At 52.0% G+C, this 19,174-nt stretch overlaps 1 protein-coding gene across 1 annotated transcript in view; it reads right to left on the bottom strand.

The window, feature by feature from the left end:
* Positions 1-988: 988 nt before the first annotated feature.
* Positions 989-19,174, bottom strand: part of BNIP3 (BCL2 interacting protein 3) — an 18,384-nt gene continuing 198 nt past the window's right edge. The window contains exons 2-6 of the mRNA XM_027840511.1: positions 10,219-10,372; positions 7,753-7,837; positions 6,610-6,716; positions 6,285-6,434; positions 989-2,395 (exon numbers count right to left, since the gene is read on the bottom strand). Coding sequence (XP_027696312.1) covers positions 2,350-2,395; positions 6,285-6,434; positions 6,610-6,716; positions 7,753-7,837; positions 10,219-10,372 — 542 coding nt within the window. The 3' untranslated portion in view covers positions 989-2,349. The remainder of the gene's footprint in view (positions 2,396-6,284; positions 6,435-6,609; positions 6,717-7,752; positions 7,838-10,218; positions 10,373-19,174) is intronic.

A 19,174-nucleotide genomic window follows, 5' to 3' on the forward strand; every position in this document is an offset into this window, starting at 1 on the left:
ACTTGACTGCCCTGACTAAAGCTGGGAGTCAGGATGAGCCTGTCGTGTAACCCACAGCCCATTTCTGGGGACTTCTCAATCAATGATCCCACCCTTCCTGGAGTGTCAGCCAGATCATCAGTCGTCCTCAGGTGGGTGGGACATGGGGCCAATGCCCTGGTCTTCAGAAATTATGGCTGGTGCAAAATCTCCAGGGGCTGATGATCTTCTGCAGCTGAGGCGTTTCTGAAGGGTGGATGCCACCGTGTTGGATTTTGTACCAAGTGATGAGGTTGGGATGAAGTCAGTAAGACGCTAAAAGGCCATGTCTGCGGGGGCTTTGTTTGCCTTTCGACCAGTCCTTCCTGCATGACTGCCAGAAGGGGCAAGACAATCCCCGGGACTCCCCAGACCCGTTTTTCTCGAGTCACCCACGACCCCTGTTTTCTCCCCCAGCAGAGTATCTTTCACATTTGTGTGCCCAGCGGCTAGCACAATGCCTGGCACACAGTAGGTCCTTAATACCTTGTCTTTCATTCAAAATCCATTTCTCAAAAACCTCAGGGAGGAGACAGGGTGGTGGTCACTGTTAGAGCATAACAGAATTTTGATCATACAACTGGGACTGTCAGATGTGGACTTTGATTCTGGAGAGATCCTCACTTACCTTTGGAGCCCCAGAGAGCTGCCATAGATTGCCAAGATTGGCAGTGATACAAGGACTGGATGGATAAGCTCAGTAGGGTGCTGGCTCCAGTTTGGGGGGCGGAGGGGGGGCCCTTCGAGGTCAGCAGTGAGATCGGGACTCCCGTCTTCCCACACTCCAAGCCTGGTGCTGTGTCCACTTCTCAGCTCTGACTGGGAGTCCCTAGCTCCCTGCCCCATCCGAGAGAGGGCCCTTCCTGAGGTCAGTGCTGTGTGGTGTCTCCTGCCTGCCATCTGCTCGCCTCTGCAGAGGTCACAGACTAAGGGCGTCAAACATCACAGACGCCATCAGAATCAGGCGATGTGTTAATTTGGCTGAAACGCTTTTATTCTTTGTTACAAGAAATAGTTTGCTGGGCAGGAGAGGGAATTGCTCAGTAGTAAAGGGGATATAAAAACAAAAAGATCCTTCATTTTTTTAAGGTGTTTGGGCACATGGCAATTGCTGTCAACTTAGCTTAATTATTGGCAGGGTGGCTGAAGAGGGGGCCAGTCACAGAACAGGACCTGCTTTTCGAACCCCTCTTCCTCCTCTTAGCAAAGAGGGCTGCGTCTCTGAGCTAAACCCTCTGTGGGAACTGTGCTACCTGACTCAGGGAGTGCTTGGTTTGGCTTGGTGGCATGACCAAAGAAGGGAGCCAGTGCAGATGTGCTGAGAAGCGTGATAATCAGCGCAGGCCATGTTTCTGCACGGCTGATGGCAGATACGGAGAGATTTTCCTTTTCAAATTAGAGGGTTGCATTTATTTCAGTCCAGATGAAGGGGGGGTAGGAGAAACGTCAGAGACAACATAAACAAATGATGAGTGTGTCCAGCACAGCAAAGACATGGCCTCCTTTCAGAAAGTGTTTGCCCCGAGGAAAACAGAAGATGTGAACCTCTTGTGGGCTCACCTGGACCTAACACAGGCATCTCAGAAGGATTTGGCAAACAAAGAATTATTCCCATTCTGGTTTCAGTCGCTGAAGTCGACACAGGGCAGGGTGAAGGAGCACAGCTGGGGCTAGCAGGGAGCACGGGGAAGCGAGCAGGTCTAGCAGGGTTAGCCATGTGCCAGGCCCTACCAGGAAACCAGTCAGGTTCTGGGGCAAGGAGCTGAATGAGACTTCAAACGTCAGCGTCAGGTGGACTGCCCCGAGGGCTTCCGCCCTCTTTTCCCATTTGCCCAGGAAGACCACCCAGCAGAACAGAGGGGAGTCTTCACCAAGGGGCTACTCCAGCCAGGGCAGATGGGCATGGGGGCATTTCTGGGACCACATGTGACAAGTCTACAGCATTTTGGACAAGCCCCTAGACACAATGCTTGTAATAATGACACGATTCACTTGTTCAAAGGAATAACCACTGTTTAGGGGAACGTGGAAGCTTTGGGATTTCATGGAAGTCCAGGAAGCCTCAGGATTGGGATAGGAAAGGCTGTCATCAGAGAACTCGAGGGCTAAGCCTACAAAGAGGAGAGGTGAATCCGTCTGACCCGCTCCCTATGCTGGTGCCTAGGGTATGGATACAGGTGTCTATCCTCCCATTCTACTGAACTAGGAACACGACATTTACACAACAAATGAACATAAGTCAACAGGAGCCATCTCGGATGGATGGACGGACTTCCTCCGGTAACCACTCTGCCTGCTCAGAGACAGTAGCCTGCTGCTCGGCCCCCTGCCCTAGAAGGTGCTGGTGGAGGTGGTGAGACGTCTTCCGATGTAGATCCTGAGGGAACAGGAAATGACAGTTAGAGCCTAGCAGTCAATGACTGAATTAAGGGTGCGAGAAGAACCTGGAAATCGGTGATTTCCTGCTTCTCCAGCACTGGCTTCCTCTCAAAGTACCTGGAGGGTGTGGTGTCCAGGGCAGACTTGATCATCTCTTTTTATTATTTATGTGTGTGTGTGTGTGTGTGTGTGTGTGTGACATTTAGAGTTAAGTGACTTGCCCAGGGTCACACAGTGAGTGTTATGTGTCTGAGGCCAGATTTAACTCAGGTCCTCCTGACTCTAGGGCCGGTGCTCTATCCACTGTGCCACCTAGATGCTCGATCATCTCTTTTTGGAGAAGAGAAAAGTGGCATGTCACTGACTCACATTTCTGAGGCTCACGGCCCTCCGAGCTCTGGAAGGTCTCGTGTCTGGGCCTGGAGCTCTTTCCTTTCCATCCCCTGACACCCTAGAGCAGCCCTGGGCACACTAAACCTTTCTTCAAAGTCTGCAGAGACACATTTTCTTGTTCTTTCAAACCACATCAATCTTGTTCAGAAGCTACAAAACCAGTCAGGGATCACTGATGTTAATAGGAGCTTGACTTGAAACCGTGATAAAAGCCCAACCAGTGGGATCTGGGAAGCTGCTTGCGGGTGAGGTGGCGGGAGCCACAGAATCTCAAGCACCTTCAGACAAGCCTGAGGTAGATCCACTGAGCTACCAAACGGGGCCACGGCCGGATCCCCATCCAGCCCCCTGATCTCTGGCCGGATTACTGCAGCAGCCTCTCCACGAGGGCCCTCCCTTCAAGTGCAGGCCCAGGGCTACTACAAACACCTCCCTCGGCTTAGCTGTGGAAGCTGCCCATCTCCGCAGCTTCACTGAGCACAGGCTGCGATCCAGCCCAACCGTCCCGCCCCTGGTTCCTGCACATCTCTGAGCAGGCCATGCTCCATGCCAGGCACGCCCTCCTTCCTCAGCTCTGCCGCAGACTCGCCAGCCTTGCCCGGATGTTTTTCCAGATCCTCAGCAGTTAGTGCCCCAGCTCAGTGCCCTGGCGTTTACTCTGTATGCATTCTTACCAAGGTGGTGTTTCCTGCACTACAGACACCCACGCAGGGGCGGTTTCACGTCGGGCATCTCGGCCTCGAGGACGTGGCAGCAGCGTGACGGGGCGCCCACCCACCTTGGGAAGAGTCGGCGGTATTGGGGAGATTTCCCTCACGCCCAGATTAATCGGATTCTGGTTCCCACCCACTGCCAACGGGCTGCGCAGGGGCCCTTTTCCATGCGACAGCCCTAGGAACACCCTCGAAGACTCCATTCCACCGAGTCTCTAGGTGCATCATCCCCAATTTCCTCACCTCTCCGCACTGGCTGCCATCCTCGGGTCATTGTCCTCCCTGAGAGATGGCCCCTGCACCTGAACTCAGTGCCACAGACGTACGCAGGCCAGCCAATGGGCAGAGGACAGACAGGCTCTGGCAGGTGAATGGCTCCCCTAAAAGGAGCTCATGCCTGCCTCAGCTCAGCCGGTGGCTCACACCAAGTGCGCCATGCTCAAAAACCCCCGGCTTCTGCAAGAGGGTCTGGTTTCTGGTTTCCACTCTCCCTGCTCCCCCCACCAACCTGTACAGTCCCGGCACTGGTGATGTAAGGCCTAAGTCCTATTCGATTTCACCGTTCCAGCCTGGCTTGACTGACATCCGGGGGACCACATGTCTCTCCCAACTCAGTCACCTGCAGATTTGGTGAGGACACCATCTATGCTGTTACTCAAATCAGGAAGAGAGCCCCAATGTGTGCTTAGCACAGGGTCCGATACACAGTAGGCGCTTGATCTTTATTGACTGACTGACAAGCCTCTGGCAAGCTTTCAAAGCGACCCCCACATTTTAATGACCATTCTCTGGGTTTATCCATTGAGCCATGCCTCAGCTATACTCTTGTCAAACTCAAATAGAAAGGCAGGCTGCATACTAAGAAAACCACAAATTAGCATTATCTATGTTGTATTATATTTTTATTTACTTTGTGAAGCATTTCCCAGTGACATTAATCTGGTGCAGGCCACACTTGGAGTTCCTGAGGAGTGCTGTGGCCTGAAGGCCACGTGGTCCAGCCCACCGCTCCACCCCATCCACCAGATGGGCAAGAGACCTTTGTCCAAGGCTTCCCAGGCAAACTGTCTGCCAGGTAAATAAACCTGTCAAAAACAGCAATGACTGTTTTGGCTGATGCCAGACTTGGTCAGCGCTGCTCAGCTTTCTAGAGGGTCAGGAATTCCCTCTTCACATTTACCTTCCAGAACAGTGATGGAAAGCACAAGGAGAAATGGCCACTAAGACACATAAAGAGCTCCCTCTGCTGGCTTGGACGTGGCCAGTGGGAGGCATGCTGACTTAGAGACCGCAGAGTGACATTATGCGTGTTCTATTTCTAAACGTTCCCCAGTTATGCTTTAATCGGGTTTCTAACTCCCTTGGGAGTGTGGTCTGCACGGGGGCGGATGGCTTCGTCCCGATTGGTCCTCTGGAGTCCTGCGTGGCCATCGTGGTGTTTACAAGCGTGTGTCGGCCCAGCATTGTTGTTACAGTATAAAGCGTCCTCCTTATTCTGCTCGCTTCAGTTCATACCTGTCCGTCAACCAAGGAGCACCTACTAAGCGCCTACTGTGTGCCAGGCCCTGTGCTAAGTGCTGGGGATACAAAAAGGGGCAAAAGCCAGTCCCTTCCCCAGAGGAGCTTAACCTCCAGTGGGCAGACAGTGAGCAAGCACACGTGTACAAACAAGCTGGAATCAGGAGTAATGCCGGGACGGCACTGAGAGGGGTTGGGATCTGAAGGAAACCCAGGAGGATGGCGAATATTGATGCAGCACTTACTACACGCCAGGTCTGTGCTTCACACACGCCATCTCTTTGAGCCTCACAACAACCCTAGCAGGCATTTTGTTGATGAGGAAACTGAGGCAAACAAGAGTTGAAACGACTTGCCCAGGGTCACACAGTAAGTGTCTGAGAACAGGTGTGAACTCAGGCCTTCCTGACTCCCAGTCCAGCACTCACAGATGGAGCATTCCAGAAACAGCGATCAGCCAGAAAAACTGCCCAGGGCCGAGAGATGGGGTGTCTTGTTTCTGAAACTCTCCCAGAAGGTGGGTCATCAGCAGAGACTTGAGGGAATCCAGGGAAGGTGATGGGGAGGAGAAGGGCGTGTCCCAGGAATGGATTCTCCCTTTGAAACATCTCTCTGATTCCCTGGCCTCCCATCCCGTCCAGCTGAAAGCCCCTCCCTGCTAGTGCCTTTCCTGGGCCGCTGTCTCTAGGGTATCCGGGGGCGGAGCTGATTTGCATCTTGTTTCCTTTACACTGGGAGCTCACTAAGGGCAGCGACTGGTTCTTGGCCCAGAACTCAGCACTGTTACACAGCAGGGAGAGATACCTAACAAATGTGAGTAGACCCCTCAAGACCAGTGTAGCCCCACACTAACAGATGCAGACAGAGGGGATTCGGGACAGAGTCTATTTCCCACAAGACACGGGTTTTGAAGGTCAAGATTTCCAAAATGTTTCTGTAATTACCAGATGAAAAAATGACTACATTCCATTGTCACTTCTCTTGCCAAGTCTGGCATAGATCAGATGGCCACCCAGGCTTTTTCTTCCTCTAAAATTCTGTGATTTTGTGATTCCATAAATATCGCTAATTCTTTCCCGCATTCTCATTTCTGTTAAGTGAGGATGTCTAAGTCCCATTTTCTCTATGCATCTGTCCAGAAAACATTCTCTCTGGACACAGCAGCTCCGTTCCCGACGCCATGAAGGCCAATGCCTTCTCCGGCCAAAGGCTCACGCCCATCCTAGGGTAGACACACCAAGAGTGGAACACAAAGGCACTCACCCCAACCCAATGGCGAGGAAGTGAGAGAGCAGCAGGGACGGGAGGAAAACCTTCAAGAACTCCGCCGAGAAGATGCCACCCTTCTTCATGACACTCGTGTTTCTCATGCTGAGAGTGGCGGAGCGCTTTGGATGCTTAAAGAGAAACTCCCTGGGGCAAAAGGAAACGTGTTGGGATGAGTGCTCCTGGAGCGAGGGACCCCTCCCTCCTCTGCTCCCCAACCCCCCTCCTTCTGCCCCACCCCCTCTTCCTCTGCTTCCCCACCCCACCCCTGCCTCTCACTCCACTGTTCATCCACCATCAGTGCAGTGGCACCCACACTCACTTTGGGGGGATGTTTTCAGGCCTGCTGGACCAGTCCCAGATCCAGTCTGAGTTCTTCTTCAGGATGCTCTCCACTTCTTTCCGTCTCTCCATGTAATCTTCTTCAGACTAAAACAAAATGGAAGCTACTTGAAGCCCTCAGGGCCCCTTCCCGTCCAGACCCTCCCTCAGTGGCCCCAAGGAGGCCCTCGGCCAGTGCCTTAGTGACGTTGAGCATTCTCGGCATTCAGAGCCCCGTCTGGTTCCCATGAGGCAAGGGAGGCCTCGCAGAAGGGCAACAGAGCAGCCTCCTGCTGGTGCCGGGGTGGATGCACTGAGGGGCTCTTCATCAGATCATAGAAGGGACAGTAGAGGGGATGCCTGCTGTGTAGATCCAGGTGCAGCTGGATTCTGACACCCCTCCCAGCACAGAGGGTGGGGATTGGCCTCAAGGGGGGCCCTGCATCTCTGCCCACCTGGGGCACATGCCCTGTCTTACACTGACCCCATCAGAGGATGAGAGCACAGCACCAGCAACAGAGTATGCACGTGTTGTTCGAGGCCCTACAACCCAAGGTTAGTCGAAGCTGGCCACCAAGTCTGTGTGTGACCGTGCAGATTTCATGATTTTCTCCAGGACCCCAGTGACCTTCTAGCAGAAGTCAAAGAATAACTTTAAAAATGGGGAAACTGAGGCCTGGAGAGATCATGGGGCAGGCCCACAGGGAATTAGGAAGCCAAGGTGGGTCCCCAAACTCCCAAAACACAGCCCTGCAGCTTGGGCAGATGAAGGAATACCCACACACCGTGAGAGCAAGGAGCCATGTGGGCATTCACTGCTTAGTGGTATTGATTTATAAATAAACTTCTGTTGGTGAGCTTTGCGAATTCTCTCTCCGCGTGTGACTAGTATTTATCTTGAAGTGACCTCAGGGCTTGGTCACAGCTACCCAAACACTAACCACCTGCTCACACCCAGTGCCAACAGAACTGAGAGCCAGAGCAAAATCCTCCACTCGGTGGGGCCCTTGATCCCGTCGCTGAGATGCCACAGGGAACAGGTGCCAGGTGGGACACCCCATTAGGGAAGAGCGCCCCATCCCCCCACCCTTCCTCCATCGGGTGCTGCCCTCGAGACCCTCTGACATGCCCCCTCCCCCCTTACCTGGGAGCTGTTCTTTTCTCCAATGCTGTGAGTATCCGTTTCAGAAGTTCTGTTAATATCTTGGGGTGTCTGTGAACGAGGCGGGCTTGACAAAAACAAGGGTTAGGGGCAAAGGGCAAAGACATGCTGTTAGCATTCCTTTTTCAGTGTGAGATGCCAGAGAGCAAAGCTACAGATGGGTGATCTGAGTAACCGGAGTCAGAATCCTACCCCCAGGATGGCCTGGAGCGTCTGACTTGGCCTTTATGCTCCAAGTATCGAGACCCTTTCTGCTAAGTCAGCCAACCAAGCAGCTGGCTCTGCCCCATCCCCCCTTCATTGCAGGCTGTGATCTCTGGGGCCCAACAGAACAAGTCTGATCCCCCTTCAGATAACTGAACCGGCCCCCTGCCCCTTTCTGTCCTTCAGATCCCCCGCATACAACATGTCCCGGTCTCCTTCCTCTGCACCCTCTCCAGCACGTCCGTGGTCTTCCTGACCTGTGACCAGTTCAGCCAGAACTGAACAGACCTCCCGGTGAAATGTGGGGTGGGCAGAGGGCCTTGGGCTGTCCCCTGCCCTACTCCTGGCAGCTCAATGTCTACACATGAAGTCCTGTCGGACACTCCTTCTCATTACTGACTCCCATTAGACGTAGATCCACTGAAACCCCGGCGTTTTTCAGATGACTGTTCACCGTGCCTCCTCCCACCCTAACACGGAGCATTTATCCAAACAGAATTCCAGTTTCTCAGACTATTTCCAACGTTCTAGCTTGTCCAGAGCTCGGAGTTCTAGCTTTCATCCAATGTTGGCTTTCCATTATCCGTAGCCTTATTCATGGCAAGGAGAATGGCACAGATCCACGGGGCGCTCCACTGGAGACCTTCTGCCAAGCTGACGTTCTGAGTTGTTCCACTCACCCAAACTGACTTTGTGGGTATTAGGCAGATGCTTCAGTTGTAGGCTTGAGTTTACTTACGTTGTCTCCTGCTGTAGGATGTACGGTTCATCAAGGCAGGGAATGTCTCATTTTCTCTTTGAATCCCTGGTGTCTGGCACCCAGTAAGCGATTAACACGTGCTTTTGGTCCATTTATTCCTGGCCCCTTTCTTGGATCTGGCCTCCTGTGAACTTCTGGCTGTCCCCCAATGCAATTATTCTTTTTCCTTCATGGTAGTTTCTATGCCCGGGGTCAGACTTCGTGGAGACACCTGGGCAGTCTTTGCTTTCTCCTGACCTTTTGAGTTTGAAGACTTTCGGATGATATTTACAAGACACCAGGCAACTATGTCTTTCCCAACCCACGTTAGGTATGCTCTGTCCTTGGTCAGAAGTCTATCATGCCTAGGTTTAAAAACCCCGGGCCACAAGTCTACGTTCCTTTCTCAGGAGCCATCTTCCTCGCTAGCCACGGAAAATGTTGTATCATGGAAACACACCCAGCAAAGATGACAGGCATCTGTCTCTGTTGTTCTCCAGCTGGCTGACAGCCGCCTCAACGCCCCAACCAGCCACCCATCACCTTCTCTTCTTCGTCTGACTCTTACTAAGGGATTCTAGCTCCTCAGGACTTCTGGGACTCTCCATTATCAAGAATTCCTCCAAACACCAGCAGATAGATGCTTCCTTCTCAGAAGATTCGGCTCCCTCCTCTTCAAAAAGAGCCTCCAATTTGTATTTAGCACCAAGTTAAGTCATCCTTTTCCCCCCCTTCCTCCTTTCTCCCACCTCCTGACAAAGGTCCAGTTTCCCCTCCCCCACTTCAGATCCTTTTCCTCCCCTCGAAGCCCAGTTGTCACCACATTTAAAAGAACATTTGAGTGCCCTGTTAATGTGGAAATCACACCGTGATCATGGGTTAAAGGAACTAATTATGTTCATCCTGAAGAAGAAAGAATTGAGGAAAACAAGACATTTGTAAACGAGTAGCTGAAAGCCCCTCCTAAGGAAAGTTCTTCTGCTTGGACCAAGTTATGCTTGATGTCAGAAAGCTCTCCCAAAGGGAAGGGGGGCCGACTGGGGAGGCGACAGGCTCCCCCTCACTGGAGGCTACAGAACCAGCTATTGGCTATGTGGTAGAAGAAATCCGGGCCAGATACCTCTGACAGTCAGAGGAGATCCAATTAGAGGACTGCCCACAGTTCATAGGGAAAATCATAAAATTCTCTTTTGAAGGCCAGGGATTCAGCAAAAGTGTTCAAGAAGGTGCTTTTACACAAGACTCTAGAAATCTTCCAGTCCCATCAACTTACAGATTAAGGAAACTGAGGCCCAAAGAGAAGAAAGGCTTTGCGCAAAGTCACCTTTTCCCAAATGTTGGAGTTAGAACTGAAACTGGGTATTTTGACTCCAAACCTGACCCCTGCCAGCCTACTGTGACTGCCTCAGCGCCTTCCAGCCCATACTGTCCCTCCTCCCAGGCTGGGCAGTGGCCATTGAAGAAGGGGAGAGGCAAACGCCCACCCACGGCCAGGGGTCACCTACCTGTCACAGTGAGAGCTCTTGGAGCTGCTCCGCCCAGACTCGTGCTGTGCATCCAGAAGGATCTTTTCCATGTCGCCATTATAAGCGGAGATGGAGGCTGGCACAGCGCTGTGGCCGTTGCCATTACTGCTGAAGTGCAGCTCCACCCAAGAGCCTGTGGGGACAAAGCCAGGGGCAAAGCTGAAGGACACCGCCCAGCCTGCCCTCACATGTGCCGCAGGTCATGAGACCCACGTGCAACAAGAGCTCAGACATCATCTCTGTGGCCTAAGCAGATCACCAAGCTACCGGAGCGTCCGCTTCCTCATCTGTAAAATGGAGAGGTGAATACCCACACATCCTGCCTCCTGGGGTTGGCTGAGGAAAGCACTCTGTATTAATATCACATGTTACTGATATGGGAGTCATTACTAAGGCAGGGTAGGCCCTTGATTCACCAAAAGGGTTCTCTCTCAGAGCATCAAGGGAAATGACAACAACAAATATGTGGGGATTCAGTGGAAGAAAATTCCCGAGTCAGTGGGTCCTGGCGCCCCGTGCCCGGTCAGGTTCCTGTCTCCCGCCTTGCTCTGAGCCTCGGTCAGCTGAGAGGCAACGGGCCCAAATCATGTCTGATTCTGCTTCTGCGGCTGTACAAGTCACCTTGGCTAAGTGCCTGCCCCACTCTGGCCCCAGTGTCTTCCTCTGTAGACAGGGGATTAGACTTCAGGACGCCCTGGATCCAGGGAGCTGGCCAGCTGTGCTTTGAGATATCTGTGAAGGGCTTAGCCCAGAGCCTGTAATATGGCCAGCGCTCAGTGAATTTGTTCCCTTGGCCTCTTTGAGACACAGAGGTAGATGGAGGTTCTCAGTAGATTAAGAAGCCCTGAAAGGGAAAGTATTTTCTGACATCTTGTAACTGCTTAGGAATGTGAGCCCCTCTCCACTCCAAATGGTCATACGGACATTTGTGCCTGACCCGAGATAGAGCCTCCTGAGCTTGGACTGGTCCAACCAGCCACAGTTGGACACACTGAATGTTGACATTGTGATGTCATTTTGGTCACTTTTTCAAATGTGCTGTAAGTTGGTGTTTACAATGAGAGGGCGAATTTCTGGCCTTCCCCTAAATCCTGTTGCCCAAAGAACTAGAGGAAACAAAGTGAATGCCTGTAAATTGGGGAATGGGAACCAATGAAGAATTTAAAACACACACACACACAGACACACACACACTGCTATTATGGGGGAAAAGGCCCTAAGTTCTGGTGAGGTCTTTTCCTTGGGGGTTAATCAGATAAGAGAAAGCACTCAGAAATGCGCAGTTTGAAGCTGGAACTCACTGTCACCAAGCATAAACCATCCTGCTTGCCTTTCAACGAGGTCGAGACACTGGCCTCTGCTCCTTACCACTTGGGATCCTGTGGGAGAGTCCTTCACCTCTCTGGCCCTTGCTGGCCTCATCTAGAAAGGCGGGGCATTGGATTAGGTGGCCTAAGAGTCCCAGGAGGCTCGCACCCGAGGGCCCGACGCCTATGAGCTCAGCAAAGAGCTGGACCCTGTTTCCCCAGTGTTTCCTGCCAAGAGCACAGGAAGCGGCCAGCACAGTAGCTGGCTCGTCCCAGAGTGTGCGTCCCTGCAAAGGGCGGGAAGCCAGGCACTGAGGGACCCAAGCCTGCTCACAAGGAGCCCTCTGTCTCTAAATATGTCGTGTCTGTGAGAAAAAACCCAGCCAATGGCCCACTTCATTCAAAGAGCCTGGGAGATGGATAAGCAAACTTGATTACAGGCAAGAGCCCAAGCTTGGCCCTTTATAATGCCCACACACATCCTTGAAGGCATGGCTAGTTTGAAAAATTTCCCACATTAGTCGTGCTATTCAGGAAAGGCCCAGACGTGGGGAAAATGTCCAAGGACAAGTCTGGCTTTCTAAATGAGCATCTCGGAATACAACGAGCAAGAAGGTACACACACAGATGCTCAGGAAACTGGAACTTGGCCTCATGGACGTGTTAGGGCAACACCAGGGGGAGGCACAGTCAGGATTTTCACATACAGATCAACCCACCCAATTTTTCAACAAGTTTGGAAGGATGCCCTCGGTACAAAGTAGCCTGGTGCTCTCCTTCCTCACCTTGCCCCTAGACTGTGCGATATCCTGCTGGCAAGTCTACCGGCCCCCAAGCCCTCCCCAAGTCCACTCATCTCTGAAATGGACCTTTCCTACAGGCAGGTCTGACTCATTACGTCCTCTGTTGAGTAACTCCAACGGCTCCCCTCACTCCTCCACCGACAAGGCCCCTGCCCACCTTTCCAGTCTTCTTACCCATTATTCTGTTCCTCAACACACACACACTCTCACATACTCACTCATACACACACACACTTTCTCTGTCTCATCCCATCACCATTAGCCTAATCTCTGTTCCTCACACAAAAAAACCTGGAGTCTTTCCACTCTGGGCCCCGTTTTCATTGGCTCTCCCTCATGCCTGGACTGTTCTCCCTCCTCATTTCTACCTCCTGCCTTCAGGTATCAGCTGGTCCTTCCTGGCGGCCCTCAATGCAGCGCCTTTCCTCTGGAGGGACCTCCAGTTTGCCCTCTACAGATCTCATTGTTGTCTCCCTGTCAGACTGAGCTCCTTGAAGCTGTCGCTGCCTTTGGCTTTTTTTTTTTTAATGCCCAGTGCTCAGCACGGTTCTTGGCACACAGCAGGTATTTATTGAGCTTGCTGGCTTGACTTCTGAAGAATGCCTTTTCCCATCCTTTGATCACCTGTCCATTAGACTCTAATGGGCCCATATGGAGTCATGACCCACCGTTTAAAAGCCCTGAATTAGAGAACAAATTCTGCACGGAAGACGATTCTGGCCCCCTCCCACACGACATGAGGCGCTCTGCGAGACAGAACAGAGGAGGTGGCTGGGAGGGAACATGGCAGAAGAGGCTCTCCTGCAGGGCACCGTTCGACGGGTCCTGTGTGGCCCCAAAGGGCAGAATGAGGAAGGCCGGGTAGAAGCTGCAAAGTTGCCCACTTCAGACGGAGGCCAGGAGAGCTGGCTTGCGGGATCCTGGATGGGGACTTACCTACCCCAGGATGGACCTTCCAGGAAGGCTTTCCATGAAGGTGGTACTCCATTAGAAGATAAGTTCCCAGAGGACAGAACCGCCTTTGCTCTTCTTGGTCTCCTCGGTGACTAATACAATACAAGACTTGGCACATAGCACGGTCTTCAGAAATGCTTGTTGACCGGCTGGGCTGAGGGGGATGTCAGGAAGGGGTTGGGCTAGGTAGTCCCTGGGATCCCTTCCAACTCTAAAATATTTTTGCATTTATTTACCTCTTGTATCCCCCAGGAACACAGAAAGTTGTGGAGGGCAGGGACTATTCCAAAATTCTGGTCTTTGTAGCCCCAGTGCTGAACACACAGTCAACACTTAATAACTTGCTTTCTTTTTTTTAATTGAACTAAGTTTTCAGAGTAAATAAACCATAAACTTAGAGCAAAGAACTGGCAACTGAGGGTGCCCAGAAACTGGAAACTAGCTAAACAAACTATAGTGTATAAATGTAACTGAATGTTACTGTGCCACATGAAAAAAAGAGTGGGGAGAGGTTCAGAGAAACCCAGGAAGATTTATGAACTGATTCAGAGTGCCGGGAGGACAGTGAGCAGGACGAAGGCAAAGAAAGCGTGTCATTTCTACAACAGCACTGTGAAGAAAAAAAAAAATCAACTTTGAAAGCCTTAAGAACTCCAATCACTGCAGTGACCAACCCCAAGGCCAGAGGACCAAGGCCAGAACTTGTTACTCCACTGGGGACCTAGAGGTGACAGCCTCAAAGTGAAGAAGGAAACAACCTAGGAGATGGCCAATATGGGAATTTGGTTTTTTTCTGATTATGGATGTGATAAGGATTTTTTCTTTTTAAATCAATGAGGGATGGTGAAAGGAAAAGGTGGTCCAGGCTTAATGAGGCCCAAAAAAAGAGAAAGAAAAGTGGGACATTTAAATTTTTTTTTTTAATTCACAATAGAGAACAGAAGGAAAGCTAAAAAGAAACAGATAAGCAGACCACCTTTCAAAGTTAAATGTTGAATTAATCACCTACTTAAAGATAAAGGTCTACAAAAGATGTGCAGGCTCATCTGCATTCCTCAGTTCTCCTTTACATATGGAAATACTGATTTATTTGGGGTTTCTTAAGTACAAAATTATTCAAATGAAGGCAGGCCTCGGTGCCTTTCCATCTGGGATACCATTAGCCCCACAGGCAAGGCAGCTCCAGGCACTCTGATTATGGGGGCGGGCCCTGGGCACAAGGCTGTGCTGTGAGCAGCCTGAGGTCTCAGAAGGAGGGGCCTTCCCTTTTCTCTCAAGTATACCTGGGGCTGAGGCGACTCCCCCTCTCCAGCTCTCACTCAGTTTTCCTTCTCCCAGGAGGACAGACTAGATCACCTCTAAAAACTATGTTGACTACGACTTTCTTTGATTCCCTTTCCCATCTATTTTGAAGAACAGAAACAAGGATTTTTGCATGTTTCTGTTTTTCTCCCTTCCATATTGTTTCCCCAGAGCTGGGCTACTCCACAGAATTTAAGGGTAGGAAGGGATTTCCATGGTCAATTAGTCCAAATGCTGCCTAACAAAGCACCCCCTGGGCTTCACACAAGGAGTGTAATTGTCCAAGTCCTGGCCTGAAGCCCTTCTGGAAGAAGGACCCCACCTCTCCAAGGATAAGACCACCTTCGCACAGCTCTAGAGGTGGGAACAAGCCTCTGGGCTGCTTCAGCACTGGGCTCCACCCTCTGTTCTCGGGCCAAGGAGAAGAGCCCCTTCCCCGGGAGAGCACCTCAAATACTAGAAGCCAGTACTCATGGATCCCACCCCCCCACTACTGCCATAACACCTCGTATGAAGAATGTGTCAATAAACCTCAAGGCATGATATCAGGCAGAGCGAGTTACTATTTAAATCATTATTATTAAGTCTGATTTTCTACAAGGAAGAGTTCATAGATGCTACTCATAGCACCGGCAGCAGGGTGGGCTGATGAACAGAATGCTGCATTTGGAAGCAGCATTCATCCCAGCCACTGAGGACCTGGGAAAAGATCGTGGCTTTCTGGGCCCCAAGTTACCTAACTGGAAAATAGGGGATTGGACTAGATCTGACCATCAGCAACAACTTATGAAGCACCTACGGTCTGCTGAATATTGTGCTAGGTGCTGAAGAGGCTAAGATAAAAGCCTTCCAGGAACGTAAAGCTGGCTGAGGCCCACAAATGAGCAGTGGAGGAGGTAGACGCCAGCAGCCTGTGGCCTTAGATGATCCAAAGGGCCCTTCCATCTCTAAGGTGAGAAATGCTTGGGAGCCCAGTTGCTCTCTGTCCCCGGGACACCCCATTTAGGGAGCTGGAAGGGGAAAGGAAACCAATCCTAACATCCCTCCCTCCCTCCCCATCATGATTTATTAGAAGGCAGGGGGAAAGGAAAGGAACCTTCAAAACCACGGAATCAGCTGCTGGGGCTCTCTGAGCATCCTGGTCCTAGGACAGAGACAGGGAAGCACCTGGACTTGGCACCGTCTGGACTTGGCTGGCCCACACTTTACGCCCCCTCAGCCAGCGTTAGGATGGAGTAGGTTGAAGCGGAGCCGTGCCATGATACAAACTTAACTGGGCAGTCACTCCTGCCTTTGCCCAGTGTGGGGCAGCTGCCTATCCCCACATGATGGCACCAACAGCAACTGAGCCCTGGAGGAGGCTGTGAGTGCTGGGCTGCACGTACGCGGGCTGGGCTGGATGCAAGTTTCCACTCGTTTACATGTGTGTCACCAGCTTGTTCTAGGTAGAATAATGGTGGTGGAGGGAAACGGCCCCAGCTGAAGTCCTGCAGTAGCCAGCCCATCCTCCCACCCCCCATGATTCAGCAGGAAGTTAACCGAGCATTGGGAGGCCCCCACTCTGTACTCCCAAAGAGTTTAAATTTAGATTTTAATGCAGAGGCAAAATGCCCAATGCAAGCCAGCTCCTAGGGACTCTAGTTGCTAGGAAAGATGACTGAGCTAAATAAGATTTTAAAAGCCCATTACCTCTGACAGATTTAAATTATGAGAAAATGCCAAAAAGCCACATAAATGAAGACCAAGTGAAAAGGCAGCTGGAATTGGAGGGAAGTCTGATTGCTGCCTGGCCCAGTCCAAACAGCAAGTGATTTGGGCCTGAGGCCCTGGGTCCCAGCCCCAGCTTCGCCCCTTATCTGCGTGACTTGGGCAACTCAGTCAGATAGCTAGAACTAGCTGGCCTTAAGGGTCCTGTCCAGCTCTGAGTCCAGAAGCCTAGGACTGGGTGAGTTAGGGAATAGCTCAAAGGCCTCAAGCGGAAAGGGACTTCATTTATAGGTAGGCAAACTGAGGCTCAGAGGGGCTCAGATCCTGCCCAAGACACACCTTCAGTAAGTAAAGTAGCCTAGCCAGACTTTCCCTATGCTGGGCTGCCCTTCTACTTGTGAGGAAGATCCCAGAAGCAGCTAGCTAGGGGGCCTTAGGTATGGAGAGCTACCCCAGGAGCCAGACACCTCCCGGCCTTAAGACCAGCCAGTCCCCATGCCTCAGTGCCCTGGGCCACAGAGAGGGTGGCCCAACCCTCACTTAGCAACTCCATGTTCCCATCCCAAAGAAATCACATCCTAGTTTCTATCCCAGCTTCTCCCCCTAAGTGCTGTCTTATAGAGGTCAGATTTTTAAGGAATAGTAATAGCTTGTACTTCCTTATGGAAGTACAGATTTGGATTGGAAGGGACTCCAAGGTCGTCCAGTCCAACCCTTTCTTGGACTTGACGCTGGGTCTTCCTGACATCAGGCCTATGCTCTAACCACTGAGTCACTGAGCTGCCTCCATGTAGATGTTGCTTGCAATTTTTTTTAAAGTCTATCCCCAGGACCTAGCACAGTGCCTATCACACTATGGGAAATGCTAGTTGAACTGAATTGTACCTGACTGCCTTTCTATTAGACGCAGTTAAATCTAATACAATGGGTCTTCTAAGTAATCTAGATATGGTGTACAGGCCACATTTGCTTTCCAAAGCCTGGGGGGGGGGGGGGGGGGGAACTACAGGCTAGTACAGGCTAGCCCTCGGGGGGGGGGGGGGGGGGGCAGGGCAGCAGTTATCCTGGGGTGATGGGGCTGGACAACTATTTCCATAAAGGAAATGCTGGCAGTCTGGGGCCTGGTGGCCATATTCCTAGATTCTAACCTCCAGGTTACAGATCAAGAAGACCTGGTTCCCCAGAAGGGTGGCCCAGTGAATCTTCATTCCTAATCTACAGCCCCATTCTCTCCCAAACCCATCCCTACCCCACCCTTTAAGCCCAAGAGATAAAGGGGCTTCTATCACTTTTCCTGCAGCCTTTTCAGAGGCCCCTTTCCAACTTTAAGGGGACGGATTTGGGGGGGCCTGGAGCCTGGGTGATGTTTTCCAAGGGCAAGCCCAGAGCAGCCGCTGAGCTCTGGCCCTTCTTGGTTAATGATTGCTAAAGCCCACAGAGGCTGAATACATTATACACACACATACATACACACACACACACACACACACACACACACACACAGAAAGAGAGAGAGAGAGAGAGAAAAAGACAGTTTGCAATGACTGCACTATCTCCCAGGAGGAGTCAGAGAAGTTGGGCTCAACTCTTCCTACTGTCCAGTTCAAGACCAGATTTTTTCTTCCTCAACAGAGGATCTTCTGGGCCATGAGTCTCCTTGACCAAAGGATGAAAACAGGAGCCTCCTCCCGTGGACTTGAGATCCTGGGAAAGCTCAGCCATCAAGCCCCCACCAAGTAAAACACCAACGTCCCTGAGTCGGCCCTGGGGAACCTGTCCCTTACATGAAGGCTAACTTAGCAGCCTGTTTTTAACCTCCAGGGTGACCCCCTCACTGGGGAAGTGTGGTCAAAGCAGCTCAGGCCCTGGCTCCTCCTTGGTTAAAGGTCTTATTTGGGAAGGTCCTCACCTGGACTCTGCCCAGTCTACTCAGCCCTGAGAGTTCAAGGTGTTTCCCCTGAGTAAACTCAGTTACCACAGTCGCTGGAGCCCCAGAGAGTAGCTTCACAGGCTTTGACAAAGGATACTAACTAAGTAACACCCCCATGCTAAGGTTCAGATTCTGCTGACTGACTCAATAAGGGGAACCATTCAAGATGGTAACGAAGTCCCAGGCAGATCCGTAAAAGCCTCCCTCCCTGGGGACTCACTGCCCTCCTCTCCAGAGAATCCCAAGTGGGCTACGGTCCCCTTACCCCGCCCAGCCAGCAGTAGGCCCCGAGTGCCGCTGTACCAGGGCTTGCTTCTCTTTTTCTTATTTGAGGGTAGGCACTGAGAAGAGGGCACCAAAATGATTGATTTACAATAGCCGGGCCAGAACTCACTGGGCTAAAACGGGACAGGTTCTGCTTCACTTTCCACAATCGGTTTGTATGGGGGGACTCCCTTGGGACCCCCGGAATGATCATGTAATGTCTGATGTGGGGAGATCACACCGTCTCAGCCCCCTTCATCATCCCTCATCTCTTGGGGGGGGGGGGGGGGGGGAACCCCGGAGACGAGGGAGGAGAAACCTTGGTGTCAGGGGGCGGTGGAGGGAGTTGACCTTAGGACCCCAGCCTGGACCCCCACGTTCTTCGAGTCACGCTTGGGCTCAAGCGCTGCCTTTCCCAGGTTGAGATCTCAACTTCTCCGCCTCAGCCTCCAGGAGGGCTGAGTAGTGGGAGGGCAGACATCCACTCACCCACTCCTGGAGCCCACGCCGCCCACCGGCCCCGAGCCCAGGCTCCAAATCCCTCGAACAGGAGCCTCTCCGCCCCCCCCCACCCCTTCCCAGGACCCTCGGGTCCCACTGCCCTCCAGTCTCCGGAGCTGCCGCTGCCCTCCCGGAGCAGGGGGGCAGAGGACTGGGGAGACTGGGGG

This window comes from Vombatus ursinus, unplaced genomic scaffold (genome assembly GCF_900497805.2).
Source record: "Vombatus ursinus unplaced genomic scaffold, bare-nosed wombat genome assembly UNPS02014845.1, whole genome shotgun sequence".
Taxonomy (NCBI): Eukaryota; Metazoa; Chordata; class Mammalia; order Diprotodontia; family Vombatidae; genus Vombatus; species Vombatus ursinus.